Source organism: Cnephaeus nilssonii (genome assembly GCF_951640355.1).
Source record: "Cnephaeus nilssonii genome assembly, chromosome: 4".
Lineage (NCBI taxonomy): Eukaryota > Metazoa > Chordata > Mammalia > Chiroptera > Vespertilionidae > Cnephaeus > Cnephaeus nilssonii.
Genome location: NC_137075.1, coordinates 66662563 through 66683589, shown reverse-complemented (window position 1 = coordinate 66683589; position 21027 = coordinate 66662563). Strand labels below are relative to the sequence as shown.

Sequence of the window (21027 nt, the reverse complement as noted above, 5' to 3'; positions counted from 1 at the left end):
AGTGATGTGTACCAGAGCGTTGCAAGTTATAAAATTTCCAATTTAATTTTACTGCATCCCTGAAGCCGTGGTAATTAGAAGACAAACTCACAGTGAAGATCTTTATAGCTTCAGGGGTGATAATTTTGATCCTGTCCTGCAGGTCACTTCTGTCCTCAAGGTTCCCCGATTTGACAGCTGCCTGTAGACTCAGGATTTTATGGTAATACAGAAGTAACTCTTCATTCATTTGATGGGAGCAGATGTAGATGACGCTTACATTGGCATCTAAGAACAACAGGCACAGTGTTAATTACTGGTATAAAGGTAAACGACATTATGAACTCTGGCATCGGATTGATGTGGCACAGTTTAAAATAAAGAGCATAGCCAAAGCCACACTGAAGTTAATTTAGATCGGTTTTGTACAGATCTTAGCAGTGTAACTAGATTTTGGGCACTTTAACCTTTCTCTAAAGAAAAGATATATAACACTATCCTCCCAAACACGGACACAATGATTCTTTCAGAAGGAGGGCTGTGAGGTACCATGGAAGTCTACGTTCAAATAATGCAGAGAGACTCAGCCCCAGAACTCCCATTAACATCAATGGGAATTGCATACTGCTTTAAAAATTTATCCCATTAGCTTCAGTAAATTATGAAACAGAGCTATTAACTTTAAAATGCTGATGAAATGGCAATTTCTTATTCTGCCTGGACTTGGCAAGGCCAATTCAGGAACTTTCCTCTCCAAATAAATCGTAAGCTTATGACCACAGCAATGATTATTTCAAGAAACCAACCTTTTCCCAGCTCCATTACCAAAGAAGAGTAGATTAATTATTTAGGACATCTAGTGACTGTTGGTTTAAAGGAAACACTGTTTTAATTCAACTGTTCTTCTTAAGATGTGTATATGTACTTAGAAAGAAATCCTAATTAAATATTCCACCCAAATGGAATAGTCAGATGAGATTACCCACTCCAGGCTGCAAAATATTTTAAGGAGTATGGACAGTAAATCAGCAGCCAATAAAGTCATTAATTAATTAATTAATTGATTGATTAATTAATTATTTAATAAAAAATAACGGACTAGTAGGAGCAAAGCACTTGACAAGACATGGGGGGAAATACAGGAAGCAAAGCAACTGAAATGCTGCCCATGAGAAGCAACCCTTTCCCCCACAGGAACAGCCGTAAGCATGGTGGAGAGCAGTGGGCACGCGGAAGCACGCCCACCGGTGCTCGGGGATGGTCAGAGGAGGGAGCTCTGTAAACGTTTCCCCAGTGAGGGAGGCCTGAGAGGGGATCTGAAGACTCCTCTGTTGGGTTTGGCAGAGTGTACAGAGCATAGACTGATTAAATTCTGCCTCAGCTGCCCAGGGGCCCAGGGGACATTACTTAACCTTTGTAAGCACTGGTTTCTTCATCTGTAAATGGGGGATAAAATCACCTGGGGCACAGGTTTAGAGAGTATTAAGTGAAAGAATACATGATATACATAGTTATATACAGGGTGGGCAAAAGTAGGCTTACAGTTGTTTGCATGGGAAAAGGCATGCAGGTATAGCTTTATTAACTCCGTGTTTTGCATACTCAGAACTATAAACCTACTTTTGCCATCCCCTGTATGTATATGGCACCCGGTGCCGTATCTGTCACATAGCAGGTGCTCAGCAGACAGTACAGATATCCTCCACAGCTTGCTCTTCCACGTCCAGCCAACAGTTATTCCCCGCCATGCCCTTCACACCTGCGCTCCTTTTATTCAGTGCTCAAGATTAAACATGGTGCAATCACGTCCTCTGCTGTTCTGCCTGATTGATCTTGCCTTTCCAAACTCCTAAAAGGTAAGGTGCATACTCTTCCTTATATTCTCCCAAGTCCTGATACAGCATAAGGTATGCAGGAGGCACTTACTAAGTACTTGTGGGTGGACTAAAGGGACCTGGGAGAATGGAGAGACCCAGGACCTGGAACACCTCCCACAATCAGTGAGCTCCAAGGCATCTGGGAGACATCTCCCGCGCCTGAGACAACAGCTGGCGCTAGAAGTAGAGTCTTCCGAACTGACCTATGCTGGGCCCACCGTAGGTGCTCCATAAATGTAACTATGTGAGGGGCTCCTATTTAATTTGGGAACCAAAATGCCATAAACCTCATAATAAACTAACTTAGGGAGACAGCGGTTAAATTGCTGAATGATCAAACTAGTTGTTCCAAATCTTGTGTTTTTAAGACGAGACTAGTGCCTTACCAAACTAGTGGTTTTAAAAATAACTAGTATTTTTAAAGTATTGAAAAAGGACACAAAAACAAATAAAAATAACTTAAAGACTCCATAACAGGAAACTAAATTTTTCTTGGGAAGAAATTTCTAGGTTACAAATGATAACAAATCATGTTGCCAATTTCACCTTTCCTGTTCATTTCTGGCAAAGGAATACATATCATTAACACTAATATCTAGTATTAGTGTGGCTTGACTATGAATCTATAAACATTCAAAATTGACAGGTAATTTTGGAAAGGAATTAATATGAAAATGAAGATTGCTTTGATTGCTAAGCAATAGTCAATATCAATCACTCTCTTGCTTAACTCATCTAGGAACTGAAAACACTAGCCATTGGGTCTCCACCTGACATCTGACTTCATGGCCAATACGTGAATGACAAGTCTTTCCAACATGATCAATCAGATTATCTTTATTTCCCCTGAATAAACAGAAAAAAAATCAATACCCTTTACTAGGAATTAATGGAATTAAGAAAAAAGATACTCATGTAAATTACAGTGTAAGGAATATAGTCAATAATATGTATGGTGTCAGATGAGTACTAGAATGAGCAGGGTGCTCACTTCATAAGGTATATAAATGTCTAATCACTGAGTTGTACACCCGAAACTAATATAAAAATAAATTTTTAAAGGTAGTCATTTATTCTTCCACAGATTATTGCTAATTTTCTTAGTTCCTTCTTTCACAATCAAGTACCTTGTCTGTCTACTCCTCTTGAGAGCTTTTAGGATTGCCTTGCTGTGTCATGAAGACAGTGTAGCAGGAAAAGGCATTTGGTTCACAATCTCTCAGAAATGTTCATTAGCAATGTTTCCCGTTGCAGGTAGGCCTACACGAAATTATTGAATTATTTAAAATAGAAGCTTAATACTTTCAAGTCTTTTCTAATAATGACCATCGCTTGTAAAGAAATTCTTTGGCGATGGTTTGTGCTATATAAAAAGCTAAGAAAAAAAATTAATTCAAATAAATTAGAGCAAAGTCTGCCCTCTGCTGCACTTCAGTGGTTTCTACCCTGTCAGGTTTTTAGTTGAAATAGCTCAGCACTAACAAATCAATCTCAGGTCATTAAATTTATTTTTGTAAGGCTGAAAAACAATATTAGTGCCTAGATAATAGATTAAAGCAATTACACTATTATTATTTTAGGACACTGTAAATTTCTAGTACTGATGTATTTTTGTTACTAAATGGCATTTATAAAATAATAATGATGCTGAAATATATGTGAAGCATGTAAAGTATGTCATTCCAGGGAGCCAGCTGAGTTGGTCATTGATAATTTAAAATCCTTCTTTGTTTTGCTTAAATAAGGGCCAAAGCAATTATAATTTTAACAAAAGAAAGAAGTTTTTATTTGGTAACTAATAAAAACCTAGTTTTTGTTTAACCCTGAATTTTGGCTAGTACATCCCAAACTGATTCACTATTATTGCTTAGCCTTTGCAGCCTTTAATCTTTAAGCCTGACCAGCACCCTAGCTTCGAATGGTATCAGTCAAATTCTTGTACCCGTCACTTCTGGCTCCAGGTGGTGTCTGATCTAGAATTAACCAAATCAGTATTGGAACTTGACTTTTACAAAGGTGTATCTATCACTCAAAGTTTGTATTTAAGAATTTCCTCTATTAGGCATTCCCTGTTTTCTAATAACTAGATGCTATATATTTAAATAAAATATTTTCAAAATCTATCCTCATTTCCCTCTTATTCTTACAATGAAGACACAATGCTTTTAATTTCTGATACCACCTTCCACTCATTCCCCGGATAATTAAGACAATATTGACACAAAAATGTTAACTTCTCCCTGCAAGGTTTAGTAAATGAAGATGACTTGGGGCTATAGGAGAGAAATCCTTATCCAAACCTGCAGCAAAGAGAATTTAGAAAACTACCCAAGTAAATTGGTTAAAGATGTCATTTTTAAAATTCAAGTTGACTTCACTATAAATCCGTTCTTTTAAAACAAAACATTCAATTGCCCTGAAAGTAAATGAGAACTCCAGGCCTTTTACTTATAGAGAAAGAAAAAAAAAGAAGCAAAAACAAACAAAAGAAACCCCCTCAAAAACATTTTATCACCATCCACTGATAAACATTCCAGAGTCATTTGTGTAAAAGTATTTACTGTACCTAAGATGTCACACAGCCGCCCCAACTGCATGTTCTGTAGTGTGTCGAAGTCGGCAATATTTTGTCGCACAGGCTGGGTATAACCTAAAAGGCAAACAAGGTGTCAAAACCCAGAAAGAGCAAATCAGTATGGGAGCATGGCACACCTAGGATTTCAAATGTCACAGTTCACATTTCCAGGGGAGGATTTTCTCTGGAGCATCTTGCAGAAACAGCCTCAGTGCGAAGAGTGAGGTCCTCGCTTCTCAGGGGAGTAGGCATTATTCCGGGGGATGTGCTAAGCAGCACTTTGTGCAACAGACAGAGGTTTGTATTTTTCAATACCAGCCAAGCTGCTGGGACTCAGGGTTATGAAAACATGGGGAAATTTTCTGACATTTAACATGAATGTTCAAAACAACATGTAAAAAAAAAATTATGCTCAGGTTTAAAAAAAACACACAATTTTGGCTTTTTTAACTTATGCTTCCTATAGGGCATTTTGAATATGTGTCCCAGGGTCATTCTAAACTGACACACAGATGTCAGAGGAAGCCCTTGCTGTCAGGAATATATATTGAGGTGATCCTAAATACTGAAGAAATATGGCTCTGCTCACACAGTCAAAAGGACTTTTACCCTTTAAAGGGCGATAAAGGTTATTGCGGTTAGTGCAGTATGTTATCAGTCCTGCCAGTTGCCTTTGTGTCCAGGGGAAACAGAGCAGAAGGAAAACCCACGTGGGTTACAATTGTCCAAAAATCTTCCACAACAACCAACAGCAGCAGCAACACTTCCTGCTAATATGTCAGGGTTAACAAAATATAAGTGAGTGAAAACATGAACTTTAAAGGCAAGCATCCTCACAATTAAGTATAATTGCTTATATGAAATTCAGCAACTGTAGGTGCATCTCATTTTTTTCCCCCACAAAATTGCTTTTCACATTTTGAAGAAATGCTTCAATGCCTCCTTGTGGTTAGTGAGCCCAAACACATGTTTCAAGTTAAACTGCTATAGATAAAGTGATTTTAAATACTGCATCTTCGAGATGGCACAGACTTCCTTTTCAGCAAAAGGAAAACTATAGCAATTCAGGCAACAGGACTTCAGATCAAATGAACTCTGATAATTGGCTCCTTGCTTTGATGTCTGTGTTTAAACACTAGACGACGTCTGGAAATTAAATGAGTTTACAATTCCTCTGAAAGTCTCCCTTTGGCTTTATGCAGATAAACTAACTGAAGAGGCAGAAGGCCAAATGGGTTGTTGGAATTATTTTTGAAAAATTGTTAAATTCTAAAATAATTTGGGGAACAATTCCACAGAATATGAAAATTAATATAGACAGCTACAAACAATGCTGTCTTGGTGTATGGTTGCAATATGGTAACTTGGGATTTTGCATATGTATAATTTGAATAAATGTTTAGAAAGTGGTATTATGAATAACATATATCAAAACTATAAGAAGGCAGAAGAAATGCCTAAAGAAATAAGGTGTTATTAAGAAAAGTGCCTGAGAGCATTCCATGAACACATTTCTTTTCAAAAGTAAAGATAAAAGGCAGTGTGGTGTCTCATTAAGATGCTGTCCAATTTAAAATATAAAGGATGTCTGAGCACTTTCTGCAGCACAGGAATGAAGATATCTGTGTTTCAATCAAGTGCTTGAAGTTAGTTTTCTAACCAAGTATTTAGTACCTCTGTTACCATTGATCAAGGATGCATATAAATTACGGGGTATGATAGAACTGGTTACTCTGTTCAACCTACAAATACACCCATTTTAAAGAACTGCACATTAACAATCTCAGAACATTGTTATAGAAGATCGTATGTAGTAACAGATATGAAAACATTTTGCAAAGTGTCAAGTGCTGGGCAAACATAGGTATTTTAATGTTGTGAGGTATGTGCACTTCCAAAGCTTTTAAGAACAACAGGAAATTCTGTGTATGTTGCAACAGACCACTCTACTTGGACAAGATGCAATGCAATGCACAGTGCCATCGGCAGAGCAGATGTTGGGAGTCAATTAAAAAAAAAAATCAGACTTATTCTTATGTTTTGTATATCCACAAAGTAGAGGACTCCTGGGTGAAAAGACCTCATCAATGCTGATGGCACATATTAAATACAACAGAGACCTAACCAGGAAACTATCAGCCAGGATGCTCTGGCGTTGGGAACTTCAGCAGACATGCCCAATGGCAGTGAAACATCACAGCTTGGAATATAATCTACAAAGATGGGGTACTTCAAAGGTCAGACTAGAAACACTGGGTGAGTTTTGAGAGCCCATCTCCTCCTACCCTGAATGTTATAGATGGGGAAACTCAGGGGAAGTGCCTTGTCTCTTGTCCAAGGTTGCATAAGCCTACAAATTATTATACAGTTCAGATGCTACAGATTTAGCCCTTGTGACAAATGTGGTTACATAAAATAGAGAAAACAAGACTCTCCAAGTGTGAGCAGAGAACTACAGAAGGGACAAAAGAGCCTTTGCCTCTTTTATGACTTTTATTTTCAATTTTGTAATGGGCAGAAGAATGACCCTTCAAAGATGTCCTTGTCCCCATCCTTGGAATCTGTGAATATGTTAGGCTTCATGGGAAAGGGGAAATAAAGCTGCAAATGGAATTAAGGTTGCTAATCAGCTGACATTAACATAAGGAGATTGCTCTGAATTACTTGGCTGTGCCCAATGTAATCAAGGGTTCTTAAAAGTGGAAGACAGAGAGAGGAAGAAGAGTAGAGTTAGAGATGTGACTACAGAAGAAAGGCACAGAGAGATGCAACGTTGCTGGCTTTGAAGATGGAGGAAGGGGCCAAGGGCTTTTCTTGTTAATTCCCTGGTGGGTGGCTTCTAAAAGCTGGAAAGGATAAGGAAACGGATTATCTCATAGATCTCCTAGAACCCCCCCAGAAAGTAACACAGCCTGCCGACACCTTGATCTTAGCCCCTTTCGGGCTTCTGAACTACAGAACTGTAAGGTAATCAGCTGGGATTGTTTTAAGCCACTAAGCTTGTAGTAACTTGTTACAAGGTGAGAGTAAACCAATATGACTTTCTACCTTCCCTTACCCCGCTGTACGCACCACCTCTCTCAGATATCCTGCTTCTCTTTCACTCTAACTGAAAGATGAGGAAGGGCCAAAATCCCTAATAAGAACTCATAATACACATTAGATAAATGTTGTTGCTATTATTATCTTTTTTCTTTATTAACTTCAGCTGAGCCAGACTGAAATTTTCAAAAGGAACCTCATTTTTACAAACCTTACTATTACAAACATAAAATTATATTTGCGCTATCAAAGTACGGTTCTTCTGGCTTATGCAGCGGATAGGCCCTAATCACTGTCAAGGGTGTCAAAACACCCTTTTCTAAGAAGATTCTCAGTCTCCCCTCACGGTCATTCTCTTGCACCCTTTCTCTGCTATGCTTTTCTCATGCTGTCTTCTATGTTTCTTTGCTTGCTGGTTTATTGGTTGTATGTCTCTCCTCTCCCCTGCACTACTCCGGCTCCTGTAAACAGACTGCAAGTTCCATTAAAACAGAGACAGTGAGATATTCCCAGTCAAATGAATGAATCAAATGTATCTTAAGATCCTACTCAAGAATCTGTCGTAAATTCCTAGCCCTTTCTGCCATGTGTTCTCATCATTTCCTCTCCTCCTTTCAACGCTTTTAAAATTGGGTTCCCTGATCTGAAGAATTTCTGGGAAATTCCAAGAATGGTCAGTGGGATCTGTAGCTTTTCTAGGTCCTCATCCGCATAGAATAAAACAGCAGTGGCCTGGCCGGTGTGGTTCAGTGGTTGAGAAAACCCAGAGGTCACCAGTTTGGTTCCTGGTCAGGGCACAAGCCCAGAGCGCGGTCTTGGTCCCCAGTAGGAGGCATGCAGGAGGCAACCAGTTGATATTTCTCTCTCATTGATGTTTCTATCTCTCCCTCTCCTTTCCTCTCTCTCTAAAAATCAATTTAAAAATATTTAAAAACACTGGCCTATAGGGGCACTCTCTCCTCCTTATCACTACAGAGGGGAACTCAGCCTGTTTTCTTATGGCCATCCTCATCACCTGCAAAATATTCCTAGTTTGATAGAGTATTCCATCTTTTTTCAAAAAGTTATGCCTCTGCTTCACACCGAAGAAGGGTACCCACAAACGGCCTCTCTAAAGTTATCCAAGTACTTTTGGTCCTCTATTGAACCACGAATACTCATCAATAGTTCAATTATGCTCAGACTGGCTGTCCTTTCTCCATCTTCATTTCTCCCTTCATCTACTTTCCCATTCCCACCTCACTCCCTTACAAACTCCTCTCAGATGATGCTAATTGACTTTTTGCAAGCAGTAAACTAGCTGTGCCAGCATTGGCTTTTCCTTCACAGAAACCAAGGCAACACTCAGTGACTAGCCCTCTTAGGACTGTGCATGCCTCTGTGACAGGCCCCTGCCCCTGTGGTAGAATCAAATATTTTTGAGCACCTGCTCATTATCCTGTGGTTGAATCCTAGTTTCTTTTATCTCCAAGTCCTATTCCTTGTCATGGTACCTAAGGTAGAGAAGGGGTTTAAAATTGACTTCTAGTTACGAGGTAATTCTCATTCATCTGATCACCCTGGCCTGAGATGGCAGTCAACCATGCCTCAGTATGATGGACTGAAGCAGTAGTCTCAACCTTTTCCCCATTTTGAAACACATGATGGGTGATGTTCAAATGTGTCACACACTGCTAGGCATACACAGTACAGAAGCAACAGTAGCTCCATCCCTTTCTTGTCCACTCAAGAAAGCATACTGCCAGCTCAGCAAGAGCACCATTACCATGGAGATGATCTTGAATTGCTCCAATCCATTGAAAAAAAGTATCATTAGTCAATTTTGGTATTCTAATAGTAAAAATTTAGAGGAACATGTGCCATACTTCACAATTGATTACATGTCAACATATTACAGTAATCTAGAGAAATGTGATCTGGACATTATGGTTATACCCAGCTTTTAATTAGTTGTGCAAGTGTGAAAGCACAAGATACTGAGATAGGAGATAAGATATAGCAAGAGAGAGGCCCGTTTGGGTTATTTATATAGTACTTGTGGCCCGGTGCACAGATTCGTGCACATTGAAAGGAAATTAATTAGAAGAAATACTAGTATTTTAATATTTCTATTCGCCCTTTCTCTATAATAGAAGTGTCAACCAAATTCACGATCGACAAAGACAGATCGAAATACATGCATGCAATTGGCACCAGCGAGAGCTTTATATGTATCGTGCATATGCAAGTCAACTTAGTCTTTTATATATAGAGAATAAACTTGCTTAATTAGACCTGCTTTCTGATTTAGCTAAACTTTTTCCAGCCCAGTGAAGCACCCCACCTTCTCTTTCAGGTAATTGTCAGCAACACAGCAGTAAATATCAACACAAAGCAGATTATTATTGTAGATTACACAGGGAGACCAAAGGGTGAAATATTTAACTGCAGCAGTGTTTGACTATATTCTGTGTAGTGAGAAAACCTGAAGTCATTTTCAAGGTCTACCATTTCTTACTTCTTTTTAGTTGGGTCAAGTTTCTAAACTTTCTAAATCTCCATTTTCTGACTGATGAAAATAGGATTCTACTGAGTCTCCTGTCTACCTACTCCAGGACTTCTGTGAGGATCAAATGAGATGAAGCATGTGAAAACACATCACAGACATTTGGTTAAAGTGTAAAATGTTTTCACCTGGCTATAAAGCAAGTCATGCTCCTGGGCTAAAGAAACTCCAAGTAGGCTAGTCACTAGGGAGAGGAAACTGGTTGTTGCTACGTGACATCATTACCCAGCTCCCACAGCCACCATTTCTGGGCTGGGCTGGACTGTGGGCTGCATTTTGCGCCATGGGGTCTCGGCAGCATTGGCTATTATTTGGTGGGCTGTGGCTCCAGGGTGGTGGTGGGGCCTGTGTCCTACCTAGGAGAAGCTGAGTGTTGCTTTGTTGGCACCAGATCCAGGGTGCCGTTTCTTTGTAAATGGCCAGTGCATGTCACAGCGGCTCCTGCATTGAGGCGTCTTCCCCTTGGTGGTCAGTGCGTGTCCTAGCGACCGGTTGGACAGTCGGAGGGACACTTAGCATATTAGCCTTTTATATGTATAGATATCCAGTGGCAGTTTGTTGAAAATAAAGCTGAGAGTTGTATTTTGGGAGGTGGTGAGGGGGATTAGGGAATTTTGTGATGAGGATGTAGAAAGCACAGGAGGTACTCAAATATTTGTTGAGTTTTAAAAACATTCTCAAACCAAACCTGCCAAATGGATTCTGTGTGGTTCTGAAGACCTTCCTTTCAAAAGGGTAAGGACTTTCCCTTGTTTAAACTTTTTGTCAGTGGCTGACACAGCATTCCATGCAACAGAAGCCAGTGATTCTCAAAGTGTGGTCTGAGGACCTTTTGGGGAGGTCTGCAAGGTCAAACTATTTTCAAAATAATACTAAGATGGTATTTTTCTTTTTCAACCTTATTGTCTCATAAGATACAAAAAGTTTATTGATGTGATTTTAGATTTCACATTGCAACTAATACTTAAGAATTACTATTGTTGAATTTTGGTATAAAATCAAAGAAGAATGTACACAATTATCTGAAAAGGCTGTAAAAAACAACATATTATTCCCTTTTCCAAATAATTATCTGTGTAGGGCCAGGTTTTCTTCATATGCTTCAACCAAAATAACATATTGCAATAGACTGAATACAGAAATATATCTAAGAACTCAAATATGCTCTATTAAGAGATTTGCTAACTTGACGACCTATGCCATTCTTCTTGCTAAATTTTTTTGTTTTGGAATGGAAAATAAACTTTTAAAATAAAAATATGTTAGTTAGGTTAAAATGGGTGATGAATTCATTTATTATTATTTTAAAATAAATATTTTTAAGTTAACTAGTCTTAGTTTCTAATATGGTGACTATCTGGAGATATAACCTACCTAAACCAACACTCTGTAGTGTCCTCAGTAATCATTACAAGTGTAAGTCAGAGAACTGCTGAACAATTATTTTAATATTTTTATGAGAATGATGATGACAAAAATTATATCTTTATCTTAGTATTTGTAAGACTCTTTTTAGAGCATACCTTTTTAGAAAAACATGTTTTTATTGATTTCAGAGAGGAAGAGAGAGGGAGAGACAGACAGAAACATCAATGATAAGAGAGAATTATCGGTTGGCTGCCTCCCGCATGCCCCTACTGGGGATTGAGCCAAAGGGGAATTGAACTGTGACCTCCTGTCACAGGTTCATAGGTTGATGCCCAACCACTGAGCCTCTGTGGCTGGCAGAGCATATCTTTTTGTTGTTGTTAATCCTCACCTGAGAATATTTTCCCACTGATTTTTAGAAAGAGTAGAAGGGAGGGGGAGAGACACAGAGAGAGAAACAGACATTGATTGGTTGCCTTCCACATGCTCCCCAACCAGGGCCGGGGATCAAGCCTGCAGCCGAGGTATGTGCCCTTAACCAGAATCGAACCCGGGACCTTTCAGTCCGTGGGCCAATGCTCTATCTGCTGAGCCAAACTAGCTAGGGCCAGGCGAGCATATCTTAATATTAAATCATTTCATAGAAAGCCCAGGGGCTAGTGTCAATTGACAACCAGTTTAATGCTGTTTCTGTATTTCATGGTACAACATGAGACAGCTCAAGACCAACTGGGTAATTTAATATTACAGGTCATGGGGCCAACTCTGATCTAATCAGTGGATGACTGTTGATTTGGATTACTTGGATGAATACAACAAGGATGAATACAAATATGTTTTCATTTTAATTTGGGCTATAAATAAATGTGAATGTTAAGTGTACTTTGTTCCTGATCCCAAAAGACCTAGATATTTCTGGGAAATGCTGTCTGGGAGATCTTGGCAGTACATCTGTCTCAGGAATTAATATGGCAACACCACAGCTAAAGTATGGATTCCGTACTACTTGCCAAAATACATGCTGAAGACTGCAAAGATTTGATTGAAAGTCCTGATTTCTCAGCCCTGAGGTGGAAGGAACAGAGTCTATCTTGTCTTTGCGTCGTCAACTCAAAAACGAGAAGGTAGGAAGGTGCCAATGTGCTTGGAGGCACAGTGAAAATGTGATTGCAGATATAACACTCGTGGCTGTGTTCCTCTACCCTGCCCCTGCTCACAAATGAATGAAGGCGAGCGCACGTTCTTATCTTCTGGAGGAAGGGAGTAGAGTTAGGAAGCAACTCTGTCAGGAGCATTTGTGGCTTTCTCAGTTCAGTGTTCGGACAGTTGTGCACACAAGTAAGTTTTCTATCTTTTAGGCATTTGTGACGGTAGAGAACAGCAGAAAATGTTGTTTTTCAGGAACCTCACAATAGCAGGATCCGTAATTTTATAGAATGGAGTACCTTGGAGACCACTAGTTGTGTTAGCCCTAAGGATAATTTGCTGAAATAAAGCAGAGAGGGAAAATGAGATGAACTATATACCTTGCTTTTAGCCGTTAAATCATTTGGCAATGAGAAAAAAAGATTACATGCAGAAAAAAGAAAATCCCATCTCGGTATATCCCTTGTTTTTATTTTAAAGGAGGAAGAGAAGTGGGGGAGGAAACCCAACACTGGGAGTGTAATTGGCTGGCAGCGGCCTCATATACCTGCTCACGGCATCTGAGCCCCATACTTGGCGCATCTCATTTAATGTCAGCATATTTTAAAATGCCACTGAGTTTAAGTGTAGCACCAAATGATGCACTGTAATAAATACGCACAGGGGTTAAATTAAAAGTGGAGGAAATAACTTGGCCAAAGAAACTGGAAGCAGATTAGTTTGTAGGTTTTGTTTGGACCTCTGCTTTTCTAGAGGAATCAGAATTCTTTGTTGCAGTTCTTTCTTATTTGACTGATAGATTTTGCTTAAAATAGACCCTAGTATTCTATTCCTGCTATGAACCATAGTAGATTATTTTGCTATAATTGTATTTCATTAATAAAAATGATAAAAATATGAAATATCTAATGAAGAGATCAGCCTATATAATCTAGAAAGAATGACTTTGTATAATCTTATAAAATTACAAAGTGATTAGTTTCTTTGTACAATTAATCAACAGCATCCCACCTTTCCTGTTGGTTGAAAATAGCTAAAGCTCTCTGTTACATCTAGGAATATTACCCAAAATATATGTCAATTGTGTTTCGTCACTCCTCCTTTCAAAGAGGTTACTTCGCAATGTGTAATTGTCTTTATGATCGTATTATCAAGCCATAGATTTTAAAATACATGATACTTATTTGGTGGTCAAAAATGTTCCTAAGCCCAGCTGGGTGTGCTCAGTGGTTGAGCATCAACTCATGAACCAGGAGGTCACAGTTCAATTCCCAGTCAGGGCACAGGCCCGGGTTTCGGGCTCAATCCCAGTAAAGGGCACGCAGGAGGCAGCCAATCAATGAATGATTCTCTCTCATCATTGCTGTTTCTATATCTCTCTCCCTCTCCCTTCCTCTCTGAAATCAATAATAAGAACAATGTTCCTGAAAGGCCAACCTTTTGGTTTGGAGAATGCAATTATTCCTGTGTGTGCAAAACTGCATAAACAAGCAGCCAAATGCCTATAACTGCAATAAAGTAGGCAGCCATGAGCTACTAAAAGTTCATTTTTAGGGTTCAAACAAATCAGTGCAGCCCTAGTTGACTAGTGGCATGGTGTAATAATTTCTAGGGCTAATTCTATACCAGAATTTATTGCAAATTTCCTATGGAAAGAGAGAAAGAGGACAAGGCTGAAACTTGTATTAAATGCCTACCTGAACCTTACACTCATACCAACAGATTTTGATTATTGAATCTGCCTAAACTCTGGAAACAGAATTACTATATTGAATAGATGGGGGGAGGGGGGATGTATTTAGAGAAAAAAAAATGTTTCACTTTCAGCCACTTCTATTTTTGTGAATTAAACAGGCAAGTCCTTGGTGCAGGACAAAGTAGCCATGTTGTGACTTGCTGAAATCTTCGTCAAGTGTTCCCAGGGGAAGTGGTACACAAGAAAAAGGCACACCATAATCTTTTTTTAAAAGGTATAGTTTGAGAATTATGTCTGTGGGATAGGTATGAGAGGACAGTTTAATGTTACTCAAAATTAATTTAATTTCCACAAGCCATTTATAAAACCTAAAGTACAGATTGTAGAAACAAATACTATTTTATCAAAGCCCAAGTATAACTCTTATGTGAAAATGTGTAATGGGGCCTTTTAAATGCTTAGTTGAGAAAAATATCTGAGCTTGTTCTTATCTCTAGGAAAAGACACGACTAGCCATTTTTCTTTAAAATGGGTTATTATGTTGTTAACAAACAAAAGTTACGGCAATAGGGAAGATTTTCAGATTTATTATGCATTTATTTAAACTGAGTATGTACAATCTAGAAGAAAACTAGGTTTAATATCAGATTTAGAATAATGCTTTCTAATAATTTCTGATCAGGTTATTTTTCTACTTCATTTGTAGTCAGCCAAGCCCTTTTGAAATTTTAAGATATTTTCATTAAATTGTTTTTTATTATCCAGTTTAGATTACTGACCATTCTTTTCATAATTTTACCTCTTCAGTAAAATTATCAGGCTTATCTGCAGGGCTGATTTGCATTGGGGTTTTGAAGAGTCAGAGGTGGGAGTATAGAAGAGAAGAAGTTTGTGGAAATTGTGTCTATAATACCTTTCTTGGTGCTCGTCAACATTGCAAAGTGGGGGTCTTGTTTCTATTTCTAGTTTTGAAAAAAAAAAAAGGAGAATGCAGAACAAAATTTCCCACATAATATCAGGTCAGGTCCACAATTTGTTGAAGAAGAGAAGGCTCTTGCACCTTATTCTAAGGACTGGAGTCAATTAATTGGGTCTGCAATTAGCCCCTCTGGTTGCAATCAATTACAAGTGCAATTTCTGTGCGTAGAACTAATTTTGTGTGCAAGAGTAGTCCCACCAAAACAAAAGCCTAGGTTAAAATAAAATTCAGATCTGTCTTGCTTCACATCCTAAAAAAAGCTAATTTTTTTCTATGAGCCATAAAGACCAAAAGTAAAAGACCCAGTATAACTCAAGAATTTTTAAAACTTTTCTACAAATACTTAGGAATGTAAGTACTTGAGAATCTAGGAAAGTTTGCATTATTTTATTATTATGAATATTTTACTAATTTAAAATAAAATCTTAATTATATTTATATTATAATTTTATATTTGTTTTTAATGTTTTATATATAATATATACATTGTGTATGGTTCTATACTACACATAAGTATACAAACAAATATACTCACCCAGGAGCATAAATAAATTGCAATTCTGAGTTCTATTACAATAGATCACTTAGTGCATTGCTCTACTTGAAAGGCCTAACAAAGAGCTAATATGTAATGTGAAGATTCCATGAATTTTACTATTTGTCAAAACTCTACCAAGTCAGCTTGGCCTCACCAAAAAAATTTAACACACCAGGTAGGTAAAAAGCAAAACAAAACAAACAAGCCAGCAAACAAATCCCAAACATTTTGACAGCAGTTCATGTTTTAAAAGAACTTCCAATGCAAATTTCTGAAATTTCCCATGCCATTTTGGCATACCTATTTTACCACCGTGTTGTAGACAACAGCTTTTAAGTTCCCCAATTCATAAATGTAATTAAATAATTACATTAGTGCTAATTAACATGAAACTGCAGATTATTTAAGCGCAAAAAACACTATTCAACTTCTTAATTATTCTTGTTCACACAGCATTTCCTTTTGCTCAGGCGCCCTAGGTGCAAATAAAGCATCCCATCTGCTCGTAATTAGAACTAAATAATTTCAGAGAATGTAGCTTATCATTTTGACTGCACATTTGATTAAAAACAGTGTACAAGCAATATCCTGGCTTATTGGCATAACAGCAACAACACACACAAGCCTGTGTTCTCCTATCATTAAAGAAGATAGGAAACATTATCTGTTATTTCAGGGGGAAAAATACAACTTTTTAGTTCATTTCATACAGATGAAAGCGAATTACAGCAAATCACCTCTCCACTGAATAGCAGCCCCCACATAATGACTTTATTTGCTTAATCCCCAAATTAAACGCCGTTTCGAGCGAGGGCCCTGTGTTATTACTCTCATCATGTCGAGAACATTTTCCTGCCGAGACCAATTTGAATAAAACAAGGGGCCTTCCTTGAACTCAATCAAGGAGCCATAATGTGGTGGGTAATAGAGGTTGCTGATAGATTTGCAGGCAAAAGTGTTATACCTAATGATGGGATATGGATAATAGTCCTCCTGGAGGTCCTGATGCGATTCCAGTTGGCTGCCAGATGCTAAAAATCAAGAAGAGCATTGATCAGTGACAGGAAGCTGTAGTGGATTCATCTAGTCAAACTTCAGCTGTGTTTCCACTGTACAGTTAAGCCAGGCATAAATTATATTAATTGATTTAATTACATACTTAAAACATCTTCCCCAATTAATTTAATTAGGTGGCTACATGATGCTACTGGCAGGGGAAGATTAGAGGCAGCTCACTTAATTAACAGAATATGAATGAAAAAAAGAGAAAGCAAACATAAATGAAATTGTGAGCACTAATTAAAAGGCTGTCTGCAAACTTAAATACTTTCTGACAAAGTGGTGACAGCAATGTAGACAAGACAGGATTTTTTCCCCTAGCAAATTAAAGTGCCAGAAGGTATATTCAGGGAGAAAAGGTAATGCAGTTACACCATTGATTTTCTGACAGAACTACCATAGTCAAAGTGAAGGCACATTTTTCCTATAGAAAAATTGCAACAGATTTTGCAGATTCCTGGTTAGGACTAAAATATGATGTACGGCACAAACAAACGTAGGGTTTGTGCATCACACATGGAGGAGAGTGGAAGGTGAGGGAGGCTGAGGCTGGGAGGGTAGTTGGAGAGAGAAAGGAAAGATAAAGAGACAACTTATTGCAATCGTTCAAGCAAGAAATGTTTAGAAAAAGAGTCTGCCTTAGCAGCTGGCAGCCTTGCGCACCTTGGCTCGGATGCGGAAATTCTGCAGGTGTCTTTCACGTGACTCCTTCAGGATCTTCGTCAGTCGCGTCTTATGGCAATGTAAGAGCCACGCAATGGCGATCACACCTGACGCCCACTTCTGCTGGCGAAAAACGTGGAAGTATCTTCTTGCTTTGTAGCATTTCCACGTGGCCTGGATCTTGCTGGCAGCATTTAGCTTTCCACCTTGCCCTTTGTATCTCTGCCCAGGAACAGTTAACATCTTTTGGATGGGAAGAGGGTTCTCTACCACCGAGAGAAGGTCATTTCTGGTAAGTTTATTCTTCAGCTCAAACTCTGGAAGGAGGGCTACCAAATCGTTCCCTTTTATTTTGACTTCTGGTATTGCATAGTCCTTGAGAAACTTCTCGATGTGTTCCAAGAGAGAGAAAATACTTCCCCAAGATAAAATAAAATGTGACTTGAATGCTATGAAGTCCGGGGCTGTGTTGTCTATGACGCCATCATAAATAAAGAAGTCGTGATCCCACGGTGATTTCAGAGCTCTACAAGGTGGTATGACTTTCAAGCACTGTGGGAAGAAAATGTCAGAGATGAACTAGAATTATGATCTACCTTAAAGGAGTGGTCAAGAAACACACCATCACATTATCATTTACTACTCAGTGAAGGGAAAATATACATCCTAGTTTTGATTTAATACCTATATGCCATAATATGAAAGTCTGGCCAGTATATATCATAAAACTCATTACCAAAAGAATATTTTAGGGGTTGCTCAAAGCTATTATCATTTTTAATAAAAGTGTTATTTAATTGCTCGAAACTGATCATATACAAGTTGTGCATTTAGTTCACTTTGATGTGGCCAACTGACCCTATAATCTCTGTGATTTACTTTTTACGTATGCATGGATGGAAGCAAATCACTGCTTTCTTGTTCATAAGTTATCCACCAATCATGAAAAGCAGGGTGAAGCCTTTCTTTGCAGCCTTGTTTTGTTTGTTTGTTTGTTTGTTTGTTTGTTTTGTTAACCTCATCTGAGGATATTTTTTTCCATTGTTTTTTTTTAGAGAGAGTAGAAGGAAGTGATGGAGGGGGAGAGAGTGAAACATCGATGTGAGAGAGACACATTGATTGGTTGCTGCCTGCACATGCCCCGACTTGGGGGTTGGGATTGAACCTGCAACCCAGGTACATTCCCTTGACTGGGAATCAAACCCGAAACCCCCTGGGGTGCCGGCTGATGCTCTAACCACTTAGCAACACCAGCCAGGGCTCTTTACTATCTTTATGATAATTTCAAATATGCTCATCAAAGCTTTCCTGTCTATTCTTTCATCTAACAGGTCTTCACTTTCTGGTGATATGAAATTCTGCCACCTTCTCTTAATATCTAGGAGTGATTTTACAAGGAGCATTATGTTGTCTGTTATCACCATTGCCACTTTCTAGGTTCCTCTTGACATATGTTCTTTTATTCTTAAATCTGGTGTCTTCTTAGGGACATATCTGGAGCTATCCTCAGGTAGAATCTGAAATGACCTAACAAATAAAACCAAGGAAGCATATGCTTCATTTTGTTTCTATCTATACTGATTGAATTTTAAGTCATGAAAAATACTACTTTTGCTTTTAAATGTTGAGATGAGTTCTCTAAGAATGGGATGATGGGGCAGTTTTTTTCTTCTTTATACTTTTCTGTATGAAAAAAAGCTGAGTAAATGCTATCTATCTCTCTCTCTCTCTCTCTCTTTCTCTCTCTCTCTCTCTCTCTCTCTCTCTCTCTCTCTCTATATATATATATATATATATATATATATATATATATATATATATATATATAAAAGCCTAAGCGACCATTACGCCCAAAATGACTGGAATGACTGGTTGACAGGTGGCTATGACACGCACTGACCACCAGGGGGCAGATGCTCAATGCAGGAGCTACCCCCTGGTGGTCAGTGTGCTCCCACAGCCAACCTCCTGCAGCCAACCAACCTCCCACAGTCCCTCTCCCTGGCCGGCCAACCTCCCGTGGCCCCTCCGGCCAGCAGGCCCCAATCAGCCTGGCCCCGATCGGGACTGAGCGAGATGGCCCCGATTGGCCCTGATCTCTAGCCAGGCCTAGGGACCCCACCCGTGCACGATTTCGTGCACCAGACCTCTATTTTAATAATAAAATCAGAAGTGGTTTGGATTACAATAGCAATATATATTATACACATTAATAAAGGAATTCAGCAATGTAGCAGGATACAAAGTTAACACCCAGAAATCAATGGCATTTTTATACACCAATAGTGAACTTACAGAAGGAGAGATTAAAAAAAAATCCCATTTACCATTGCACCAAAAAAATTAAGATACCTAGGAATAAACTTAACTAAGGAGGTAAAAGACCTATACGTGGAAAACTACAGGAGAATGAAAAAAGAGATAGAGGAAGACATAAACAGATGGAATAACATACCTTGTTCATGGATTGGTAGAATCAACATCAATAAATGTCCATACTACCCAAAGCAATCTATAGATTCAATGCACTCCCCATTAAAATACCAATGGTATATTTCACAGACCTAGAATGAACTCTCCAAAAATTCACCTGGAATAAAAAAAGACCTCAAATAGCTGCAACAATCCTGAGAAAGAACAAAGTAGGAGGGATCTCAATACCAGATATCAAGCTCTATTACAAAGCCACTGTTCTCAAAACTGCCTGGTACTGGCACAAGAACAGACATATAGACCAATGGAATAGGATAGAGAACCCAGAAATCGACCCAAACCACAAAGGAGGCAAGAGCATACAATTAGTCAAGATATTCTCTTCAATAAATGATGTTGAAAAAATTGGACAGATACATGCAAAAAAATGAAAGTAGGCCACCAACTTACACCATACACAAAAATAAACTAAAAATGGATCAAGGACTTAAACATATGACGGGAAACCATAAAAATACTAGAGGAATCCATAGGCAGCGAAATCTCAGACATATGCCGAAGCAAAATCTTCACCTATACAGCTCCTAGGGCAATGGAAACTAAAGAGAAAATAAACAAATGGGACTACATCAAAATAAAAAGTTTCTGCACCGCAAAAGAAACGATCAACAAAACAACAAGAAAGCCCTCTGCATGGGAGAACATATTTGCCAAAGTTATCACTGATAAGGGTTTAATCTCCAACATTTACAGGGACCTCATACAACTTAACAAAAGGAAGATAAACAATCCAATCAAAAAATGGGCAAAGACCTAAATACGTAGGTACTTTTTGTCCTGAGCAGACACAGAGCTACGTAGGTACTTTTTGAAAGAGGACATACAGACGACCATGAGACATATGAAAACATGCTCAAAGTCACTAATCATCTGAGAGATGCAAATCAAAATGACAATGAGGTACCATCTCACACCTGTCAGAATAACTATCATCAACAAATCAACAAACGACAAGTGCTGATGAGGATGCAGAGAAAAGGAACCCTCATGCACTGCTGGTGGGAATGCAGACTGGTGCAGCCACTGTGGTGAACAGTATGGAGTTTCCTCAAAAACTAAAAATGGAA

General features: G+C 38.6%; 1 protein-coding gene across 1 annotated transcript in view; it reads right to left on the bottom strand.

The window, feature by feature from the left end:
* The window catches only part of IQCH (IQ motif containing H), a gene marked incomplete at both ends in the record, with an annotated part of 213432 nt that overhangs the window by 89644 nt on the left and 102761 nt on the right, over nucleotides 1-21027 (bottom strand). Inside the window, 5 exon segments of the mRNA XM_079768988.1 lie at nucleotides 92-267; nucleotides 4423-4506; nucleotides 16710-16776; nucleotides 17468-18019; nucleotides 18736-18845. Coding sequence (XP_079625114.1) covers nucleotides 92-267; nucleotides 4423-4506; nucleotides 16710-16776; nucleotides 17468-18019; nucleotides 18736-18845 — 989 coding nt within the window.